The following is a 24,557-nucleotide window of genomic DNA, read 5'->3' as shown; positions in this document are numbered from 1 at the left end:
TATTATAGTTCAATCTAAATCTTAATGTCATTAAAGTAGATTCTTGAGAAACATTAAGCTTAATAACATCAAAGAAAGATCTTGCATTCCTAAACTTCTTCATATCTCAAGAAGTTTCATACTGATATTGGAATAGCACAAAGAGGGGCAAACTTCTTCAATGTTATTCCATATTGCTCACTCATGTCAAGCGTTTCAGGAGTGACACCCTCAGGAAGCTGCCATTCAAAAGAATGAATGAACGCAGCCAACATCAAAGTAATCATCCTATTAGCGAGTGGCAAACCAGGGCAAATTCTTCTACCAGCACCGAAAGGTAAATACTCGAAATCCCTGCCTTTAAAATCTATGTTGGACCTAAGAAACCTTTCAGGTTGAAATAACAATGGATCATCCCAGAAGTTGGGGTCTCTGCCAATAGACCATGCATTTATGAGAACTTGGTTTCCTTTGTGAATGGTGTATCCACTTACTTCAACATCATTGGCAGCAACATAGGGTAAGAGAAGGGGTACAGGCGGATGAAGACGAAGGGTTTCTTTCACTATTGCTTGGATATATGGAAGTCTAGGTATGTCTGATTCTTTGACTTCATTGGTGATGCCAATTACTTGGATCAGTTCTTTTCTTGCTTTTTGCATTACTTGTGGGTTGTGTAGAAGCTCTGCCATTGCCCATTCTGTTGTTGATCCTGAAGTGTCACTTCCCGCAATAAACAAATCCTGTTTGAACACAGAATTATATATGGAAAAAAGAAGTATCTTTTCAACTACGATTGTGTCATTTTAGCACGAAGTACGACTGGTCATATTTTGTGTAAAATTGAAAAGTTATTTTTTTTTTTTCTCTCTTCTCAATCACATCACTGACGTGTAAAGTGAAAAAAAAAATAACTTTTCAGAATTACATAGACCGATCGTACTCTGTGTAAATCATTAAAAAGACATAATTTATGTCCTTTTTTGAATGACACACTAAACCCATTATATATATATTGTTTTGTTGTTTGTAGGTAAACACTTTTTAACCTTTACTAAGAATTATTGTTTTGGGTCACATAAGCATATCCGATAGTTGAATCTTCTGAACCTTCAGTATCTAGTATCTATCACCAATTCAGCTCTTTTTCTATTCCTTTCTTATTCAAACCATTAACCACTTGAAAATTTACCTTGATCAAAAGAAGTTTTTAACTGAGTGTGAATTAAATTCAAATTTAAAAACTTTTATTTATTCAAACAAACTTTAATCTTCCACTTCTCAAATATTATATTCAAATATAAAATTAAAAAGAAATTAATAATAACAAAAAAGGGACTATAAAAAAGTTTGTTAAGTCGTAAGGCAAAAATAAAATACATGCCGTGTCTACCAAAAAATAATAATAATACATGCCGTGCGCCTTTACCCTGCCACGTCGCCCATATTCATTAGTTGTTTTTGTTTCTAAAATCCGCGTCATTAATTATTACACTATTGATATTTTACCCGTTAATTATACAGCTAGTTTAAATTAAATATTTATAATTTTAAATTTTTATTTAGTAAATAAATATTTTGTGCATACTTTAAATAAATTTATTTTGCTTTAAGAAAAATTTATAATCATAATATTTTAAAATAATATTTGATAAAAGATATTAAGGATATTTCTCATAAAATATAATTGCTACTCTTTATTTTTTTTAAATTTACAATTTATCTGAATTATATGTTAATAACTTTTTCTTAAAACATCATTACTAGCCACAATCTTTAGTTACGATGTTATCATATATCGATAAATTTTTGACACGTCTTGTATTAATAATAATAATAATAATAATAATAATAATAATAACAACAACGTGAACAAAATAAAATATATCATCAATAAAAAAGTATATTAAATAAATTATAATAATATTCAATTTTTAAATTTTAAATTTTTTTTTTTTTAGATCTACCACAGAGGTAGACCTCGGAAAAGCCCATAAGAAACTCTTGAGGAGATGAAATGATATGAGAAAGTGACAAAATGAGTGCAGAGCATATTTGATATAAATTATAATATACATATTTTTTTTTATAAATAACAGATATCCTTCTCGGAGTCAATTATATTCGGGGTGAATTCAGAATTAAGACTTTAAATACCTTCCCAAAATGATATATTTGAGAGATCAAGTACATACTCTCATCCTCACCTGCTCAACTTCTATGCAATTGATTAAGTGTGTTTTTTTTTTGTTTTTTTATACGTAAGTGCGTTCTTTTTAACTATACTAATAAAGCTGTCTCGTGAAAATTTACTTATAGGTTATTATTATTATTAGAACTTATAAGATTAAGAGTAGACAAATATTTCAAGATATTTTGATAACAGAATTGTAAGATACTTTTATAAAAAGTATGTATTATTTCAATTCAAAAAAAATGAATACACTTTAATTATTATTTAAAAAAAAAACTTGTGACATAGTAATCAAAGTGACAGATAAAATAATAAATAAATATAAATAAAAAATAAATTTTAAATTAAATTATTATATAATAAAATAAAATTTAAAAAGTTGTGATACTAGCAATGAAAAAAGCTTAAAATATATATATATATTTGTTAATTGATTGATAACAAAGACAAGGCACTGCTATTGATAGTTGAAATGAAGATTTTTTTGCCTCAAAAGTTGACTTTCTTCGCTAAGCATCTTTCAAAGTTTAGCAAGATTTATTCTTTTTAAATGACATAGTAATCTAGATCAAAATTATTGATGGTTGTCTCTTTAATTAAATAGTAAAGAAGGTGTACGCATACGTCATCAGATTTAAAAGAAAGATATCATTTAATATTCAACGATAGAAATTTAAATATTGACTGTCAATTTTTACATGAGCTGTCCACTTGTCCCATCATTTGAGACCAAAAAAAAAAAAGGCGTTTTGGAAGGTTTGGTATTAATAAGGAGAAAACATCTATCCTAAACTTATATTCTTTTAGATTCTATCCGTTAATTTTCATCCATCAACGGTTATAATCTATTAAGTCGAACTTAATGGACCAAATTTATTATTATTAATTAATAATTTTAATCCAATAAATTATAATCGTTGATGGACGAAAATCAACAGTTATGGTCTAAAATGATATAAGTTTATATCCTCTAAAAGGATAGATGTTATTTCCAATTAATAAATATGGATTTTATAAGAGTTATGTTGTAGGAAAAGTGATTGTGTAATGTTATAGAGATTCGTTTTGCATGCCATAATTTCTGTCTTCTTCTTTTTTTTTCAAAAAGTGTGAACCCCACAAAATGTTGTGTGTGTAGAAAAATTTGTTGTGTCATGTTAAATGACAAATGCAAACTCTAATAAATATATATTATGGCTTAGTTTGAAGAAATTACTTACATTCTAAAATGTTAAAAAAAAAGTTCTAACTAAATTAATCAAAATAACTTAAATTAGTAAAAATAAATTAAAAAGCTTATATAAATTTTTACCTAATAATTAGGCTTGAAAAAATACTAGTTATTAGACTCAAGGACAAATGTCCACCAACCCCCTTAAAAGCACCTGTTAGAAATATAAAATAAAATAAAATCTTTTTTAATATATGCAATGTTGTACATTTTTATGATTTTTATTTTTTGTATTACTTAAGACCTTAACAACTGATTATAATCAGAAACCCTTTTATTAATTTCGTTTAGTATAAAATAAAATTGTTATAAATGCAATTAATCAGAAAAAAAAAATAAAAGGAAAAGTTATCGCGTTACCAGAATCAATGGCTTGATGCTTTCAACACTGAAATCAGAACCTTCTTGTTGACAATGATAAAGCAACACATCCAAGAAATCACCATATGTACCGCGCAAACTCTCTCCGTTATCTCCATCTCCGATACGTTTTCGAATCATATCATCAAAAATCTCATGCAACCTCTCGTAAGAAACCTTCACGTGTCTCTTCACGCCTTGCAAATCCAACTTTTTCACCACCGGAAAATAGTCCGAAAGGTTCACCTTCCCAGCGTCCTCCATGATCCTCCACACCAACTCCTTGAACTCACCGGCGCTCTCGAACTCACGGTCCACCATGTCCTCCGAGAACACCGTGTTCGACACTAGGTTCAGCATGGTGGCGAACGCGACCTCGCCAATCTCCACCACTGTTCTCCTTTCACCTTGCTTCTGAAGGTGTTGCACCACTTCCTGCACTTTGCGCTGCCGCAGGTGTTGGAGGAGATCCAGCCGTTGGGTTGTGAATATCTGGGTTGTGCAGATGCGGCGCCGGTTGCGCCACCGGTGGTCGCCGGGGGCCCAGGCTAGGGTGTCGCCGACGTTGGGCTGCGCCGCCACGGATTCCGGGATGGGGCGGTTGGCGAAGGCTTGGTCGTTCTTTTGGAGGATTTCTTGGGCGGCGGCGGGGGAGGAGACGACGGCGACGCTGACGGAGCCGAGGCGGAGGGACATGAGGGGGCCGTAGGTTTTGGCTAGAGAGGAAAGGGTGATGTGGGGTTTGGGACCCAGTTGATGGAGGTTTCCGATTATGGGGAGGCCGGTTGGACCGGGTGGCTGGTTTTTTTTAAGGTAGCGGTTCAGAATGAACCGGATGATGACTAGGGATAGTGTAACAAATAAAAGCAAGATGTGAACCTCCATGATATCTCAAGTTTTTTTTTTGGGAGGAGATGAAAATTATATAGGGTTATGGGTATGCCAATTATGTTTAGCTACTTTCGGTGGTGCCTTATTTAATATCTTTGTCATTTGCTGATGGTTATTTCATATATGTCTATGCCAATTCAATATATGAATTTTTTTATCCTTTTTTGGGTGGTAAGAAATGCTTATCATTGACTTTATAACCATCTACTTGTACACCAAAGAGTATAAAGATAAAAATAATATATATAATTTATGGATTCGCTTTTTTCTGGAGCTACTGTAGATAAGTTATCTGCAGTAAGCTCAATACGATGTCGTTTTAAGACAAAAGTTATGGTGTTTTTGTAATTTTAATTTATTTCAGGGTTATAATAATTTTTATATTTATAATTTTTTAAGATTTTAATATCAAAACGACGTCGTTTTGAAAATAAATGCAGATAACTTATCTGCATTAACTGCGAACATATTTTTTCCATAAATTATTAATACATTATAAATTGATAGTCTATTTTATTATTATTATTGTCATTATTATTATTATATGGATTAAGTAAGAATCAATTTTCGATTCTAGTTGAAAATGATGTATTCCTACTTTTTCATGTATGAATTTAAAAACTGCACCGAAACTAATTTATTGTATTATTTACGGGGTAGACATGGAGTTGATAACCTGCCTTGTTGATCTTCCAATTGTGGCGGTGGATAAGCAACATGTTGCAGAAATCATACCATGCTTGGGTTCTTGTTTTGTCTGGAACCTCACTGATATAGTACCGTCACGTGTTACAAGAAGGAAACCTTTACCTAAAGCATAATTTGGTATTCCCAAAACCAAACAGGAAACGGTGCATGGTTTTAAATTAGTTAATTATTAATTTTTAATAAATTAAATTATTAAATGAAAAAAATATGTATCATTTTAAATGATGTAAAGTTATATTTAAGTGAGAGAAAGAGATAGATAATGGAAGAGAAAAAGTAGACAAAAAATTATAAAAGTGTGAGTCTGACTTCTTTGTGAAAGTGAAATCACACAAGTTGTGTCATTTAAAAGAATAAATATTTTTCCCTTCTTAAATTGACAGAAATTAATGATTGAAATTTGGTATCAAATTTTTTAGTTTGATATCATCAAACAATCTGTCTTTAAAAATTATATTGCTTAAGTTGGTAATAAAATCTTTGAGGCACACACAAAACACACCGGGCCTGTAATGATTTTTAAATGATTTCGCTCGCATAATCCATTTAAAAAATAGCAAACATGTGATTTTTTTTATAAAAATAATATGTAATAATTTAGAGCCTAAAATGCTCTGAGGGGCAAATGGTTAGCCTTCCAAATGATCTTTCAGCAATTTTGGCTCGTATCATTTGCATTGCAGTCTCTAACTCAGAAGATACTATTTGGAGCAACCTGATCGTATGATAGCTCAGATTTGTTCATAACATGCGATATTAAACAAAATGTGTGGTAAGAAAAAGACTTTGTTTATGGATGCAAAGGCCCTGATTCTTGTTAGGCACTTTTATGTGAAACTCCCTCCCCTGTACAACCCAAAAGACAATACCTATCAATAAACAACAAAAAATCAACCTTTTAAAACATACCCTCCCCTCCCCTGAAAATAGAAAAAACAAAGGGAAATAACCCAATACTCTAACATGGCCATGAGCCACCCTCTGAGGAATGCCTTGTGAGTTATTCATTCAAACGAATATGACAATCAAAATACAAAATCAATTGCTGCAACTCATGCTAAAAACTTCAATGAAGCCCAATTTACAACAAGCAAAGAGTAGAAACCATACAGCAGCTAAATAGCACAAGGACTCCACTTGTTCATGTTCAAAAGACCTTTACCGTTTCTTAAATTATAACTCTGCTTTCCTAATTCAAACTTGTGCCTTTTAAATTATAGCATCAGTTTCTTGGAGCTGTTTTGCAGTAATCTTTAGTAAACTTTTTTTTTTTTTGAGCAATTCATTGCAGCTTGTATTACATTTTTACCAAACCAAATTTTGATGACCTTTTGAAAAGTCACATGCATTCCCCATCAAGGCCATAATATGATTAATACTTCTTAGGACTCCATTATTCAGTTTCTAACCCACTTTTTGAACCATCAATGCTTCCTTCATCCTTAACAAAAGGTCAAAAAATTTGTTTGGACGACATTACTCAGTAGGATGAATACAAATGACTTGTTGCAAATACCTAGTCTCTTGCCACTCTATGCCCTCACCTTATCCCCTATTGTGTTATGAGATTTAGAAACAATTGGCCACTTAATTTTGCACTCTAACACACCTTACAATGGAACAAATTTTTTAGAGTTCTTTGTAATAATGGTATAATTAATTCACCGCAAATACACAATGACCAGAACCTATTAATCTTCCAATCATCAAACAACTCAAGCAAACCAAAAAAAAAGATTGCAACTTTGACCTTCATTCAAAACTGGGGTGTCACAAAATCAAACTTTTTTTAATTACTAAAATATTGGAAATAAAATTGAAGCAACTAAACAGAGTATAATAAAAACCGGAATTGGTGGAGATAGGGAAGCCGTTGGCGGCTGGCGACGGCACAAAAGGGCGTTGGGGGACACGGTGAGCATAAGCCATTACTTTAATAGTAACGATCAAAATCTTAAAATAAAATAAAAATCTAAGAACCAGTATTAAAAGATAAGAGATATTGTTAGTATCAAAATTTTCTATTACCAACTCACTACCTATCTAATCACCGGATCAAAATTTTCTCTTTTTTAAATTTTTTTTAGCATTCTCACTTTGATTCAATGGTAATTAAATGGATAGTAAGTTAGTAGTAGAAAATTTTAGTAGTGAGAATATCCTCCCTCATATTGAAAAACAAAACATTCTCTCTCTTTGATTCAATGGTGATTAAATAGATAGTAAATTAGTAGTAGAAAATTTTGGTAGTAATAATATCTTCCCTCGTATTAAAAAACAAAACATGTAAGGACTAAAATTCAATTCATGTAAAATTATATAGACTGATTGTTTAGTTTAACCTCTAAAATGGCTACTCGATTTTATACAGTGACAATCATGATTAATTCCTATTTTTAGAAAATAATAAATATATATAAGTTGTGAGTTTTATGCTTAATTCAACCAGTAATAAAACAAAACAAGGAAAAACCAAATAAAAAAGGAAAGAAAAATAAATATAGGAGATTAAAGAGTATGGGATATTTTTACCAAAAAAAAAGAGTATGGGATATATTTTTAAATAAACAAAATATATTGAATTATTTTTTAGGTGTTTAAATTAAGGAAAATTTGTATTTACAAAGTTTTTGTTTACAAACTCTTACAAACTACACTATGTATGACCGGTCATACTTCAATCAAGAGTGTATAACCAGTCATACTTAGTGTAATTTGTAAAAAAAAATTATGAACGGATCATTTTTCATTAAATTATTATTTAATATTTATGAAAGTATTTTTTGAACACATATACTATTATTATTTTTTCTTATAAATAATTAATCGTTGAAACTCTTCAACAAGTAAATATTTTTATTCCTGCAATCAATTATAAAGAAATTTTTTACTTCACTTAGATGGCACTTAAAATATTACTTGATATTTACAAAAAAAAAAAAAATATTACTTGATATGTATACAAATATTTTAAAAAAGTAAATGCATGCATCTATTTCAAAGCCCACAACAACTTCAATGATTTGAGGTTATATATAGAAAAACATTTTCTCGTAGGAAAATTATTTATTTATATTAATAATTCTTCGATTTTTATGCATCATTTTTTTTATTTTTTCGTTTTTTTAATAAATATGGTTCCTACATAGGACGATGTGTATTTAGCATGAAAATATTTTCTACACACGATGATGTGTCTTTAGCATGAATTTTTTTGTATAATAACATGTATAACTAAGAATTACTTTCTAAATATAGATGGAATGAGTAGATAATTATAATTACAATAAATAACTTTTTGGATCTCTGACAAAAAAATACGATTCCCATTTTAATTTCTTATAAAAAAAATTAATCGTATATTTTCTAAGAAATTCGAAATAGACTCAATTTAGTCCTTTTAAAAATTAATTTGAATTCTTTTTAAATTTGTGAAGAAATACGATTTAACTAAATAAGTACCTTTTAAATTTTTTAAGTTTCAGACGAATAATTTTTTTTAAAAAAAAAATTACAATAAGAACCGTGTTTTTTTGTGAGAGACTTAAAAAAATATTTACTCTTGTAATTAAAATAAATATTGAAATATTGTTGTTTACTTTTTATTAAGTTCCCTCCTTATCTGCTTTTCTGTCTGACATAACAATGGCAACGCAATCTTATCTTCTGAATCTGAACTCTTTTCATGTGGGAATCAGAGGTAACCATTCAACTTTTTTGTACTCTCCATTCTATCAACGCTGGCTTCATCTCAGTTCACTCTTTTTGTTGTTTTAATTTTCCAAATTTGTAGGAGTTCAACCTTCAATTTTCAAGCCAAGAAATTTTGGCTTGGGCGTCTGGGTAAGTATTCCTCTCTCGAAATTTCTCATCGGAGTACTTCCAGCAGCTAAGTTTGGCATGCCCATTTAAGTTTTTTTTTTTTTTTTTTGTTCTGGTTGTTTCAATTCATGTTCATATTTGCTTTTCTATGTAGAATTTGGAATGGGTTAATGATGCCCATGATGAAGAAAGAGGGAATGCAGTGTGTGAAAAAGCTAGATTTGAATCTCTTAAATAATTCCCGTTTTAATTTACTTAGACCTTTGTTTAATTGGTTGGTTTAACCAATCAATATGAATGTGCAACAAGAAAATGAAGCATTTCCCAGGTTTTTATGGGAGTTGATCAACGAGCAGAATAGTGCTTTTGATATCTGAAGATGTTTGATCGATTCATGTGACAGTCAAAATTTCCTTCTTCTTCTTCTTTTTTTTTTTTTTGAGATCTTCTTTATATGGAAGTATACAAAGATAACAACATAAAAACAAACTTCCATTATGCTATTTTGTGATCAGTGACATTTTTACTGTATTTTAACATTGAACTACTGGAATTGACTGCACATTGCATAAATTTTAGTAATGACCAAACTTCAGGGTTCCTTGTCTTATTGTTGATGTGTTTTTAAGAGTTCGGAAAGATGCATTGCAAGACCTTTTGAAAGTATGCTATGTTTGCAGTTAGGGATTGATATTGTGCTATGTTATCTATTATTTCTTTGAAAGTGTGCTATTTGATAAAATGCCCAAGCAAGTATGGATTTTGATTTTTACGGTTCGGAGAACAAGACTGAAATATGGGTATATTAGGCCTTTGTTTGATGCTGTACCAGCAAAAAAGTATTTCCAAAATCTGGTCTTGATTATTGACATAATAATCACAACTTGGATTGTGTTATATCACAATGTGGGAACATTTTTCTGATATGCTTTTTTATGTTTTCTACAGCAAAGATTATTATTATTATTATTATTATTATTATTATTATTATTATTATTATTTAAAAGTAGGCATTTCAATCAAATTCCCAATTGTAGTAGCATATTGAATGGATATTTCAGATATTTTGAATTAAGTGGGACAAATGTAATTTTATTTAGTTATTGGGGGATTCAGGTATTGCGTAGTTTCTTAGGATTTGGATTGAGATAGTGGAAAAGTCTATCCACCCATTGTCACTCCTAATTGCTGATTATGGTGGTTTCTAGGGCTACCAGCTAGAGTTTAATGCCAGTGTGTTTTCAGATTTCAATGATTCCTTTAATCATTTACCTTGTACTTTTGTAGGACAAGGTTGTTTTCTGGGCTTCTTTGTGGAATTTGGATAGCTCAGTTTTGAGCTAATGAATTTGATTTCTATTTTTGCTACACTTTTGACATTCCTTCATCATGTAACAATGAACTTGTCTTAAATAGATATTACCGTGACACTACAAAAGAGTTTGACTCAATGCTTTATTTCTTTCCTAGTTGATCCTAATTCGACATTAAAAGTATATTGATTTTTTTCCCAATAACTGAATATCCTAATTCGACAGTACTAGTTTTTACTATTCATTGTTATGAATTGAATATACCACACCAATTCATTATGTATGGATGATGAGATTCAATTAATAAATAGCTTATCGTTCTTTTTTCTTATTGACACAAAGTTATTATCTCCATTGTGTTTCTACTGGGTATTGATTATAGCTTATCGTTCCATTGTGTTTTTGTGGCTATTTTTGTTTAATTTGTTCCTAGTAGTCATTTATAAAAATAAAATAGGCATATTCCCGTAAGTTTAAACAATGGATGACCTTTGGAACACTGGTATTTTCTTCCACACTGCAAAATATCATGTTATCTCAGACTAATTTGGCATTTTAATTATTGCAGAAAAGTTCAAAGTATCCTACTAAAAGAAATGTCAATGGTAGTTCTCGAGTCATGCAATGTTGCTCATGTTACCCGGAAATTGGAGCTTCAGCAGACATAGCAATATTCTCAATATTGGATGCAGCTACTACACAGAAGCCTCTTGATTCAGATGTTGGCTTGAATGCTCTCAAGCTCAGCATACCGGAAACATCACACGCTACCACAAATTTCATGACAAGGTTGGTTGCTGCTGATCTTGATCCTGGTACTGCAAAGTTAGCAATTGGGTTTCTAGGTCCCTTCCTCTCAGTGTTTGGTTTTCTCTTTATCTTGAGAATAGTTATGTCCTGGTACCCAAAACTCCCGGTGGGAAAATTTCCATATGTAATAGCTTATGCTCCCACTGAGCCACTTCTCATTCCTACCCGCAAAGTGATTCCTCCTCTTGCTGGTGTGGACGTTACTCCTGTCGTCTGGTTTGGATTGATCAGTTTTCTTAACGAAATATTAGTAGGTCCACAAGGATTACTAGTTCTCCTTTCTCAACAAGTCAATTAGCTTACATTTTTGGAATTTGTGAATGACATAATTTTCTATCCAATCTTGTTCGATGTATACAAAATTACATGGGTATATATTGCACATGTATTAAATACTAACATCTAACACACTATATATGAATCAATTTACACTGGCGCACATTGGTTCGTGGGTCTCTCTTTTTGGTAGAAAATTGGGTCTGACTCTCCCTTAACCATATTTATTTGTGAGAAATTCAGCTATCATATGCTTATGTCCAAAACAAAAAAAAAACTACATCAATTATATATGGCTTCTCTATTCTGAGAAAAGTTATTTTCTATCATGGATACATATTGATGGGGCTATCACTTAAAAAAAAACAAAAAACAAGATGTAACACAATTTTTGAAGAGTGTGTAGGAGGAACACTTAAAAAAAACAAAAAACAAAATGCAACAAAGAGTGTATAGGAGGAAAAATTACTCTCTTACAATATGAGAGTAGTTTTTCCTTCTGTATATATATGGAAAAAATATTTCTACAACCACTCTAGATAAAGTTATCTACATTTATCTCAAAAATTACGTCGTTTTGATTAATGAAGAGTGTTTTTGTAATTTTATATGAATTAATGAAGGATGTTTCAGTAAAATATATATGATAAAATAATGTATAAAATTACAAAAAACCCTTCACTAATTCACCTAAAATTATAGAAACACCTTTCATTAATCAAAACGACGTAGTTTTTGGGTAACTGTATATAACCTTATCTAAAGTGGCTATAGAAATATTTATCCCTATATATATATATATATATATGGTTCGAGGGACTATATGTGGAGCAATTAGACATAAATTGATACAGATACACAAAATTTGGTGACTTCAACTCCATTAACAACCACTTATGAATCTTTTTTTGGATTACATCCATTATCTCAAGTTTGGATCGAAGATGTAAACCAGTCACTTGAAAATTGTTTCAAGAAAGTGCGCATTCCCCTTTTTTTTTTTACAAATATATATATATATATATGGAAAAAAATATTTGTCATTTTAAATGACATAAAGTTATGTCATTTTAAGAGAGAGATAGACACATAATAATTTTTTTATTTAAATTTAAATTTAAAAAAAAATCAATCACTTTCTCTCGTGATTTTCATTCATTGTTTATATCTCTCTCTTAAAATGACATAACTTATATCATTTAAAATGACAAACATCAAACCTTATATATATATATATATATATATATATATATATATATATATATATGGAAAAAAATATTTATACAATCACTTTATATAAGGTTGTCTATAACTATCCCAAAAATTACGTCGTTTTGATTAATGAAGGGTATTTATATAATTTTACGTGAATTAATTATGATAAAAAATAAACAAAATTACAGAAACACCCTTCATTAATTCACCTAAAATTACAGAAACATCATTCATTAATCAAAACAACAACGTAGTTTTTCAGATAGCTATAAATAACCTTATCTAAAATGGCTGTAAAAATATTTACCCATATATATATATATATATATATATATATAGAGAGAGAGAGAGAGAGAGAGAGAGAGAGAGAGAGAGAGAGAGAGAGAGAGAGTAAATGAAAAACAAAATGACCTACTAATCATAGCTTCGTTTTTTCTTCTTTAAGTATAAGATTACTGTTACCACAACTGAAAACGTGGGGCAACCACCTGTCAACTGTGTTTTCAATGATAAACCAACCATGATTGCTACAAAACATGCACGCGAGCAGTGATGGTGTGTCCGCATTTGCAGAAGGAAGATTGATATGCTGAATATTCAGTTTAGGATTAAATGTCTAACAGTGGTACAAGTAATAGAACGCAATTTAGTGGGAGAGATAATATAGTCAACCATATGCTTATAGCTCAAATGATAAGGCAAAGATGTTCAGCCCACAGCAAAAAGAGGATGTCACAGACCAAAATTTTCATCGCCATAATTATTATTGTACAAACACCTCTTCTAAAGGATTTCATATTCGCTCATGTGGAGCTCCTCAATGCTACATCAAATGTTTGGACAAGGAATTTGAAAACAAATTACAAAAAAAAAAGAAAAGAAGCAATAGTGCTCAAAAGAATTTTGATATTCTCAACTTAATCTACAGCAGATGCTAATATACAAGCGACAGACTTGGTTTCTGTCAAACCATATTCCTGGAAATTGAGTAGGCAAAAAAGACCACCTTTGCCACAAATAAGTTGCCGTGTATTTGAGCTTTTTTCATGTGTCCATGTCTGTCATGAGGGCTGCATCTGATCTCGCCGAAGAGCCTGCTGGAGCTGAATGACCTGCTGCTGCTGCTCTGGTGATAAGGTACTTAATTTCTCTGGTGTTAGATTCAACACTTGTTGCAGTAAAACAGACTCCTTATCAGGTGGAAGCTGGGGCTGAGCAAAGAAAACAAGAATAATGATTTTATATATCCGGAATCACTGGCTATATTGATCAAATAAGATACAGTCCATTGTGGTAAAAAGAATCAATTGAAACGGTAAAAGCAGAATTATTGTAAATCTGACACATTTAAAGGTGTCTTCAGGCAAAAGTAAAAAGTCATACTTCCACCGAAAACTGGACATTGGATTTTTTTATGGGAAATTATTCTCTCATGTAACAGGAGAGAATTATCTTATGTTGTAAATACATTGACAAACGTGCCTTTTATTTGTTTATTTTTTATTTTTTAACACATGGTGGGACCTACCATGTGTTGGGTCTATGACATGAGAGGAGTATCTCCTACAACATGAGATTAGATGCTCCTTTTTTTTATATATATTGTAAATAATCAATTCAACCCAAAAGCTTAAGCTGGTGGGTGAGGGCTTTTTAATGGTTTTATATATCTCAACACGCCCCCTCACAAGAGAGTCCATTGGGCTTGAAGTGTGAACAATGCACAGGCCCACCTACCTGTGCTACGAAAAAAATTCCACAAGAAAGAAAGTGGGGGGCGATAAGGATCGAACTCGGGACACGAAGCTCTGATACCATGTAAATAATCAATTTAACCCAAAAGCTTAAGCTGATGGGTATGGGCTTTTTAATGGTTTTATATATCTCAACATATATAAAAGAGAGAAACGTTTTATATTATGAATGCATAAAATTTCTCTCCTAGTGTGAAATTTAGGTCATAACAGACCATAAGCTCAACCAAGGCAGAGGTCATGCTGGCATGATCCCGAAAGTAAAAAGACATAATCAGTTCTCTAGTTCCAAACCAATTAGAGGTCATGTTAGCATATCCTTAAAGTACATACTAGTGATCTAAAGATGGTTATGATATCAACTCTTGACAGAAAATTGTCTGAAATATTAAATGAAGAGTCTTGGTTCGTTGGTCAGGAGTAGAAAGAATAAAAATTTATCCACTTAGTGATGATACAAAAGAAAAGGAAAAGAAACCTTTATAGCATAGTTGTCAGCTGCATACGTCAGATATTTAACTCCTTAAATAACAGCAATAGGAGGTTTCACTTATGAAAAAGATTATTTGAAAAGTAAATTAAAACTAGTCTATCACCTTAATTCATCCGGCTATCCAATTAAGTAAAGTTAAGCATACGCATAATCTAAGGTCAATTTCAGAATTTAAGAAACAGGCAAAATTAGGCAATTCAGAGGTATACTCCTAAACATCCTTTCTGTAAGTTGGACTTAGCTTTTTTAGCAACCAAATGAGAGGCTATACAGAACCTCAAAATGGATGGCCATACAATGATTTCCACATCCAAATTTAAACAAAATAATAGAAAATCATTGAATAAATTTATTATTGAGAAAATTATTAACTATCATACCTGAGAAGATTGTTGCTCAGAATGTTGCACTTCGGTTTTATGAGTTGCAAGTACAGGTAATGAGCTACTCCCAAGAACATGGGATGATCCATTGGTAACAGGCACGTCTGAAATCCCAGCAGAAAGAGAGATCCTCCTTCCATCATTCAATTTCATGAGCTTTGACTGGCGAGTAAAAGATTCTGAAGAATTATGAACCATGTTTGTTTTCTCTACTCCCAAAGGCATGTTTGAATATGCACTACTACTTCTCTTGGCCCAATTTAAATCCTCAAGAACTTTAGAAGATCTATCACCTTCCTTACTAATTAACTGAGAAATACCTGATGATATGGAGGGGCCAGGCTGTTTTAATAAATGAAGTTAGATACTTTATTTTAAAAAAATAAATATATCAAAGAAAAAAAAGTTGTAGCCAGAAGTGCAGAGAAAATTAGCTTCTACACGACTGTAGAAAATCAGCTTCACAGCATCTTAAATTGAAAGCACTAGCAAATTATACTCGAGCATAACTGTCTTGAAATTTCTATGAAAGGTAAATAATATAGAAGACATTGCATAGATGACAAAGATGCTTCTCAACAATTGGCGCTCTGGTGATTTTCTTGTTCGTTAACCACCTATTTTTTATAATAAAAGGGCATATGGAACTTATACTCTTTCAGATTTTTCATTTTTAAATCCGAAATCGATCTACTTGTAACGCTGCTCCTGCAGCTCCTTTTGGAGGGTTAAAGCTCACTCAAAGATTCAAGGGTTTTGTTTGGATAGTAATAATTTGTTAAGATTAATATTAATAACCAGCTGTATGTAGGCTCTACAGATGTTTCTCGAGTTGCAAGATTTCAGAAATTGCCAATCATCGCTTTCTACAATGTGTGTAGGACAAATAAGGTGTTAGGCCTCCTAAAATTACTACATTGGGGACAATGTAAGGGGAAGGAGGAGTTTGGGCTGTAAAGGGCAGTAACAACCTTGCCACAAAAACAGGTCAAGAGCAAGGATAAAAGGAAGGGAAGGATCTGGGAGAGGGAAGCAATTATTGAGTAAGGAATTGGGGCCTGTTGTCTGGGTTTTTTTTCCTCCAATCATGTTCAACATACATCTATTTTCTTTCTCTAATACAGATTCCTATGTCAAAATAATAATAACAAAGTGCATAAAGCAGGAATAATGTGCCAATGGAAAGAAAGGTGGAGCTAAACCAGCATGCTACGTTCTCAATCTCAACTTAACTTTTTATCCATATATTTTTCAAAAATATCAATATCTACGCAACATACAAAAACTCAAGCACATGCAAAACTTGGCACCTGAAAGCTTGCATCTGGATGAACCATCGGGACATTATGTCCTACAGTTGAGCTTCCAATATGTATTGAATGCTGCTGTTGCAAGGAGGCATGCATTTGCTGGTTCAGAGCAGTTGAAGTTGCCGGTTGAATTGGAGGTCTAACAGGTATACTGCCCACAGACTGGGGACGCAAACCAGGAAGCATTAAACTAGAATGCCCTGATAATGTTCCCAGATGCATAGCATGGTTGCTAGGATGTTGATGAAGCGGAATTCGAGGCTGCAATGGATGCTTTGGATGTGCAGTTAATTGACTAGGAGCCAAAGGATTATGAGGTATGGTGCTGATTTGGCCTTCTTGAACATAAGGCTTCAAACCAGAGTTCAAATTGCTCTGTCCATGAGGAGGTAGGCCAGACAGATTTTGAACCAATGTTGGCTGACTTAGCTGGCCTTCACTTTTTGACTGTGAGGTTTCATCTGAGACCAGCCTAAGGTTTGGCATTTGTAACTGCAAAAATTATTATTAAAAAGAAACTTTAAAAAGATAAAATTGATGGAGGTAGCTGTAAAATCTAAAAGGAATAAGCTTAAGAAACAAAAGATCTCGGTATTATGATATAAATTAATATTAATTTCATATTACATATACCTAAATTGATCGTAATTGTTTAGGGTAGTAGCTCCGTGAGTTGTTTTGGTTGACGTTAGATTTCAGTCCTGAGGATATCATAGTATTTTTATAATAAGGTATTTATGTATGTCCATGAATGGGCTTTTGTGACCTTTTCCTTAAGTCGGTTCAGTTATTTGGGTTTTATTTACTTTATTACTAGGTAGTTATTAAACTTGGACATCATGTTTTGGACTAATTTTTCCCCAAATTTTGACTAGTCCTATACAAGTGATATATACAGCTATCCAAGAAATGATGAGTACAGAGTTCATTTTAAGATAAGTCCCACAGCCAAATGTGCAAGGTATCTCTTAGATGTAATTGCTTAAGAACCTGGTGTGAAGCTACTTTAATCTTCTTACCAACTTTTATTCCCTCTCTCTCTCTTTTTAAACCTGCCCAGACCTATTTTACTTCACAGGCAGTACTAAAAACACATGATAACAAAATATTAGCTGATACTTGCTTCAAACTGTCCTAGAACAAACAAACCCTAGTCTGCAAATTCACAGGTTCAGTTCACAGCTTTGGAAGTTGGAATAACACCCTAAATCAAATCTTAAAATCCAGGATGACAAAGGTTTAGCATAAAAAAAATGGAATGAACATCAAGCAAAAAGGCAGTGAAACAAACCACTTGGGAGGTCACCATTCCTAGCATTATCTGAGCCTGCAATACAGCAAATTATGAACATTATGATTAAAGAAGTTATCAAAATCATTAATTTCTCTCTAGATATTGATTCAATGACACTATATCATAAATTTGGAGGAAAGAAGCACAAAATCCCAAAGCTTATATTTCTAATAGTAACAAATATTGTTCATCATATAAAACATAACAACAAAATTAACTTTGAAGGGAAGAGAGATCAGCAATGCATTCATTTGTCAAAAGGAAGACACAGAATAGTACACTCACATCAAATTGAAAGATTTAAAATGACACTCCGCAGAATGAATATCCATATATAATCTTTAATTAGACAAGAAAATTTATGGAAAGAGAACCACAAGAGTGAAGAATACGGAATACTCCTAAAGAAAACAGAAATTACAAAGAAAAGAAAGATAATTGCACGTAGACCATAAACGCCTTCCAATCCCTCTATCTATAAGCCAAACTGCAAAAGAAACCCCAATCCATATCCGATAAAAAGATGTTTTGGCAAAGCATAGAAATACTTTCCAACCAAATTTTCCCCAAATATGTTTTGATAATATATGAACCGGAAATGGATTCTGCCAAATTACAAGATTCAACAGAACTCAACTACAGATTACAACCAAATATAGTGACAAAACCTGTAACTCAAGAAGGAAATTACAAATAATGATGCAATTCAAGAGGCACCCTTCTCTCCCAAGTTCCTACTCCAATCCCCATTAATTGCCAACCTCTTTCTGCCCCACCATTTCCCTTTTTATATTTTCACTTCCTAATAGAATTTCCCTCGAATTCCCCACTCCCTTGCCAGTTGGACAGCCTAGAATCTTTTTCTACAACTGACTCTCCCCTCAGAGTCGTATCCAATGTTGTCAAGATCGCGAAATCATCGGATCATAAGATCCTATGACTTTTTTGGCTCCAGCAATCTAGATCGATAGTAAGATCGATCGAAAGTGAGATCAGGTGAGATCTCTTTCTTAGATCGTAAAATCGGTGGGATTGTGCAATCGTAAAAACCCAGAAACCATACAAAGCATAACCAGACCGTTCCCTTTTCTTTGTTCTTCTTAAACATAGAGGGGAGAGAGAGAAAGATGACAAGTGAAGCAATTGTTGAAGGGGTTGCAACGGCATTGGTGTCAGTGCCAAAGACGCAGCTAAAGCATGAGTTGGGGAGGAAGTGGACCTTTTAGTTTGACAAAGCAAGTGCTGGTGGGGGAACCTCTCTTTGCCAGGTTTACACCTGCGACACCATTGAGGAGTTGTGGTTGTGAGCTTTCCTCTTCTAGACTTTCCTTCTTTTGTTTCTCAATTTTCAATTTTTTAGGGATTCAATGGCAGGAATTGAAAAAACTAATTTTTTTTGGGTATTAGGACGGTGACCCTTAAAGGCTAAAGCTTTTCGTATGTATTTTGAGTTGGTATAGCAGACTGAGCAAAGTAACATTCAATATTTCTTTCAATTTTATTTCACAAGCTCATGAAAGCATATACCATTGAATGAAAATATTAACCGATTAAATCACCGTTTTAAAAACTTTACAATGCATTTTTTTTGTTTATAACAGAAATATACTTTGTATTTAAAAAAATAATTAAAAATAAATAAATAAAAAATAAAAACTTATATAGAATGCTCAAGAAATATATCTTAATCGTATTATTATTGGAAAAAGATTCATAATGAAAACATGGGATTTGTGGTTTTTCTATTTTTATTACTATATATTATTATATTGTGACAATCAAGTTTTGATAAATATTGCAAAAATTCGATGATTTGAGTTGCCTAATATATATATATTTGTATATACTTTTGTATCTTAGGTAGTAGGATCTTACGATCCGAGTCGATCCTGCGATTTACAATTCTCCCACCCCCTTCCGATCCTAGGTAGGATCTCAATCTTAACAAACTTGGTGGTATCAGTGATTCATTCTTCTTTGCCATAAGAAAATGTATCAACCCCTCTCTTTGTCAGATTTTAAATCGTTCTCCACTACATGATTATCTTAATTATTATCATTCTTATCTCATTTGTTCACTCCAACATAGTTACATATGGTGAAATTAATGCATTGTCCCCATTACACAATATGATATCAAGCATTCTGTCAGAATAATTGGCTAGTGGCTACCTTAAAGAGCATTTATATCATACAAGCACATGTAGATAGAGACGAGTTCGTCATCAGAGAATGTTGTGCTTGAATAAATGCACAAGGGAATTGATAAGGGAAAAATATTCATACCTGAAAAAGAGCCTTGGGCAACTGTGGCCTTGAAAGCAACAGTTGGTGAGCCAGTTCCTTGTTGTGTGTAGCCATTCCCTGTCATCACAACAAGAAAAAATAAATCAAGAGAAGTTTATCTAGGTACAGGAAGTTAGCTTTACCCGATAGTTACCTTGAGCTCAGAGATAATCTCAGTCAGCTGACTTCTGGACATTTTGGCCAGATGCAGAGTTAAAGGATCGCGTGCCAAGGCTGACTGATTCTGCAAACCATTTTGATTTGACTGGATGCCAAACTGAGCACCACCTAGAGCTTCTGTCATGACAGCTGCAGCTGTTATGGCAATATGAAGACCAATAGGTTGATGTTGAACAGCTTCTCCATGGACGGCTGGGCTGCCTCCTTGTTTCTGAGGGTCTTTAATACAGAAAAGGAGAAAATGAAAACACAGGACCAAAACAACAGTCCAATGATTATATGTATGAGATAATTTATCACAACATGTAAGAATAAAGAAAGCATAGAGAACCAACCAACATTTGCTGTCATTCCAGGCCCACCACGACCCTGCAGCAAAAGGAAAAAGAATCATTTTAATCCATATGATGACACTGGCATGTAGTACATGATTCCTTCCTTTTGACCTACGCAGGCATGAAAAAGTTTGGGGTGGGGGGACAACAAGAAACAAAATCTTTACATTGTCCTAAACGCAATTGTGTCTTGAATTAATGATGAATTTTAACGTATTCATATCACTTAAGTATTTTCCTAATATTAAAGACTTAACAGCATCGAGTAGTTGTGGTGGCCTAATTTATTTGACCACAAATGTAAAACAAAATATCTAGTTTATGTAAGCTTAAAAATATCCATCATGATTTATAAATACTGTTTGGTTTTTCTTTATGGTCAAAGAAACCATATCCTAATAACAGTATGTCCCGGTGTGTACATATAGATAAAAGTTATCATTATTGTTGCACCATGGTGATTTAGTAGTTATTAACAAGTAAAAGACCATTTGTCAATTGTTATATGTACCAAGCCAGATCTCAAATTGAAACCCGTGACAATATGTGTATTAAGAAATCATAAACAAAACTCTTAGCAGAAACCAGCCTGCTTCTACATCAACATTAGGCACAAATCAAATGTCAATATCAACACAGCATAATTGAAATTCTTTGATGATTTCAGTGACTAAAATTTCCAATTAGGAAACATGAGTCTGCTCTTTCAGCAGAGAGGAGATAATCCAAAGTATTAACCTCATAGACATTAACAAGAGGATATAAACAACTGCAAAGAAGATTCCCAGAGAGAGTGAGAGAAAGAAGTGTAGAGAGAATGGCTAGTTATCTTCAACTCAAGGAAGTGATAGGAAGACTCATTTACCCTATTGGTCTTAAATTGATCAAATATTATGGTTTGAAAAAATAAATCCAAATACAAGTAAATATTAATGAGACAAAACATTTCCCATTATACATGACTTTCAGGGAGCATAAGTATGTATGAATAGTTAGGACTTGAGCTTCTTTTCAGGTTATTCACTGCACTTTCTTTAAAGAAAACAAAGCAAAGATTTAGGAAAAATAACTTGTTGCTATTTCAAGAAGTTCTTCTAACAATATACCTGTTCTCTATTTCTATCAGTCCCTTTATCATTTTCAGCGAAGTCAACACGTAATTGCCGACCATTTATTTCATAACCCTGGAGATTTCGACGAGCACTTAAAGCCGTCTCTTCATCCTTATACTCACAGAAACCATAACCTTTTGGTTTCCCAGTTTCTCTGTCAATAACTAATCTGTGGATAAAAGAAGACGGCTATACTTAAACCAAATAAACCACAGGTAAAGAAGCAAAAGAGAATTTCAGGAAATTTCAGAAAAATTCTCAAACTGGAACTTATCAACTAGTACAGACACTAAAAATTATTGTTTAATTGTTAAAGAAGAATAAATAAAATTCATGTAACTTTCAGTGAGAAAAAAGACACTTGTAGTTTCTAGAGACAATTGCCCTAATCGCAGATTGGAAAAAAAAATAAAAAAAATTGAATTGTTGTAACAAATAATAAAATCTAGGAAAAACCTTAAATAATAACAAGAGCTTAACTTTTTCTAAAATTACCTGAACGAGACTACAGGGCCAACCTCCTGACAGATTTCAATAAGCTGTTCCTCTGTGGCATCATACGGTATATTCCCAACTACAACAGAATCACAACAATTATCATAACCCCAAAAAACAAAGGTCACAAATTTCAATCTGATTGAAATCAATAACATTCAAGATTGCAATAAACACGGGAATATGGAGATATAAAAAAAAAGTGAAGAAGATAATTATGACATTTTTTTAACAAAATTTTCGATTTTTGATTACTACCCATCATTTATCAGCACCCAAACACATAATAATTTGAAAAGCACCGAAGAAACCACGAGAGAGAGAGAGAGAGAGAGAGAGAGAGAGAGAGATACCGAAAACACAGCGATGCTGGGACTGGGAGGAGGCCATGAAATCAACAGGAGAAGGTGCAGCGCTGCTCCATCTTCTTCGTTCTCAGTAGCATTATTTATTCACCAAGAGAGAGAGAGAGACTTCGTTTCGATCTTCTTGTTCAGTGACAACACTGTTAATGTTCTGCGCTTTAAATGCTACCTTTTTTTCCTTTCTCGTAGAGATAGATAACTTCTTCTTCTTTTCTTAAAATTTCTTACAATTGTTTTTTTTATCGTAAATCAAAATCGAATCAAAATCAAATCAAATCAATTTGTATCTTGGAAAAATATTGTAATATAACTTTCCTTATATTTTTTATGTACTTTTTATGTAAATAATAATCACTCTGGTTTAAAAAAGTTTGTCACAGTTTCTATGTACAAATTATTTTTAGTAATCAACCGCATTAGTGATATTGTATATTAAATTATGTTTAATAGTAAAATTCGAATAAATAATATCATTCTTAATCGAGCTTTTAGTGAATCAAAATTATCGGTAATTTGACTTTGAACGTTGTACCGTGTCTTAATAATTAAGGATCACACAAAATAGTTTCCTTCTCCTTTCCTAAATATGTTAGGTTGTGCTGTTCAAACCTCTAAGCTAAATATTTAGGATTCAGATTATTGAGGAAGATGAAAGTATGAAATAGCTGTGGCTCGAATTAAAAATAAACTATTAAGATGAAAATCCAAGGTCCGATCCATGTTTGGAGTAGCAATGTAGCATAAAGCAAAAAAAGTTGATCCCGGAAACTTTGAAGTAGGAGATTGGGCTTGTTGGAAATCTATTTTGAAAAACAGTTTTTTAATTTTCAGAATAAAAAAATAAAAAAATTTATTTGATAAGACCTGTTTTATAAATATAGAATTAAAAATTGTAATTATTTTTTTTATTAGAATCAAATTTAGAAAACATATTTTAATTTATTTATTTTTTGAAAAATGATATACTTGTTACTTTTTTTAATACTATCAAATCTTAACAGTTGATTTTCGTCAATCTAACGGTTAATTTATTAAAAAATAATAATTAATTAATAAGGTGACCTAATAAATTATAATCATTAGAGTGACAAAAATCAAAGATTAAGATTTAATAGTAAGAAAAAAAATAATAAGTATAACCTCTCACTTTTTATTTAGTATTTTACTTTTAACTTTCAAAAAATATATAAAAAAACACCTATTTCCTTAATTATTTTACAAAACAATTTAAAAAAAAAAAAAATACAATCAAAGGAGCCCAATTGTGCCAAGAACACACACAGGACATAGAAATGCATCACAAAGAAAGTCGGCATCCATCTCCAATGGACCCTTTTGTATTATTGGAAAAACTAACCATGGAGTGTACCCACTTCAACACCTAGATCAATCCCTCATCCTTAGAACATGAAACGCCAACAAATTAAAGAAGTATTACAGTTAACTTAAATTGTTTGCATTGCTGTAATTATGATATTAATGAAAGAAGACGAATATTCACCACTCAAATATGCCTTCAATTCTAAATAAGTGACAACTCACAAAAGTTTTATTTCGTTATTTCGGGATTAGGGAGACAAAAAATATTATCTCACAAATTCCAGACTAGGCAAACAAAAGTCTTATCTTGTAAATCCAAAACTAACTAGACAAATGTCCTACTTCGCCTTTCCAAGACTAGGCAAATACAAATCTTATCTCTGCAAGAATCCCATGGAGCTGTCAAAATGAATTAATTAGTTGCATTAGGC

The 24,557-nt window shown here is 32.1% G+C and overlaps 3 protein-coding genes across 3 annotated transcripts; 1 reads left to right on the top strand and 2 right to left on the bottom strand.

Annotated features, from left to right (window-relative positions):
- Nucleotides 1–86: 86 nt before the first annotated feature.
- On the bottom strand, nt 87–4,731 carry LOC133291035 (geraniol 8-hydroxylase-like). Its single transcript, XM_061489215.1, has 2 exons — nt 3,765–4,731; nt 87–722 (listed from the first exon to the last, which is right to left on the bottom strand). The coding sequence occupies exons 1-2, from the start codon at nt 4,647–4,649 to the stop codon at nt 117–119; spliced, it is 1,491 nt and encodes a 496-aa protein (XP_061345199.1). The 5' UTR covers nt 4,650–4,731; the 3' UTR covers nt 87–116.
- A 4,230-nt stretch (nt 4,732–8,961) lies between these two features.
- Nucleotides 8,962–11,755, top strand: LOC133291037 (protein COFACTOR ASSEMBLY OF COMPLEX C SUBUNIT B CCB3, chloroplastic). Its single transcript, XM_061489217.1, has 3 exons — nt 8,962–9,063; nt 9,157–9,206; nt 11,067–11,755. The coding sequence occupies exons 1-3, from the start codon at nt 9,009–9,011 to the stop codon at nt 11,604–11,606; spliced, it is 645 nt and encodes a 214-aa protein (XP_061345201.1). The 5' UTR covers nt 8,962–9,008; the 3' UTR covers nt 11,607–11,755.
- Nucleotides 11,756–13,536: 1,781 nt separating this feature from the next.
- Nucleotides 13,537–22,954, bottom strand: LOC133291013 (cleavage stimulating factor 64). The gene is made up of 10 exons (XM_061489184.1): nt 22,795–22,954; nt 22,442–22,520; nt 21,941–22,115; nt 20,835–20,868; nt 20,474–20,718; nt 20,320–20,397; nt 18,031–18,066; nt 16,740–17,231; nt 15,427–15,771; nt 13,537–14,010 (listed from the first exon to the last, which is right to left on the bottom strand). Exons 1-10 carry the CDS (start codon nt 22,829–22,831, stop codon nt 13,861–13,863), a joined length of 1,671 nt encoding a protein of 556 aa, XP_061345168.1. The 5' UTR covers nt 22,832–22,954; the 3' UTR covers nt 13,537–13,860.
- Nucleotides 22,955–24,557: the final 1,603 nt, after the last annotated feature.

The sequence above is a fragment of the Gastrolobium bilobum genome, unplaced genomic scaffold, assembly GCF_033153095.1.
Source record: "Gastrolobium bilobum isolate Gb01-03AN ecotype WA unplaced genomic scaffold, APGP_CSIRO_Gbil_v1 utg8260, whole genome shotgun sequence".
Classification (NCBI taxonomy): domain Eukaryota; kingdom Viridiplantae; phylum Streptophyta; class Magnoliopsida; order Fabales; family Fabaceae; genus Gastrolobium; species Gastrolobium bilobum.
The sequence above is the reverse complement of the archived record's forward strand: the minus strand, read 5'-3'. Positions and strand labels throughout refer to the sequence as shown.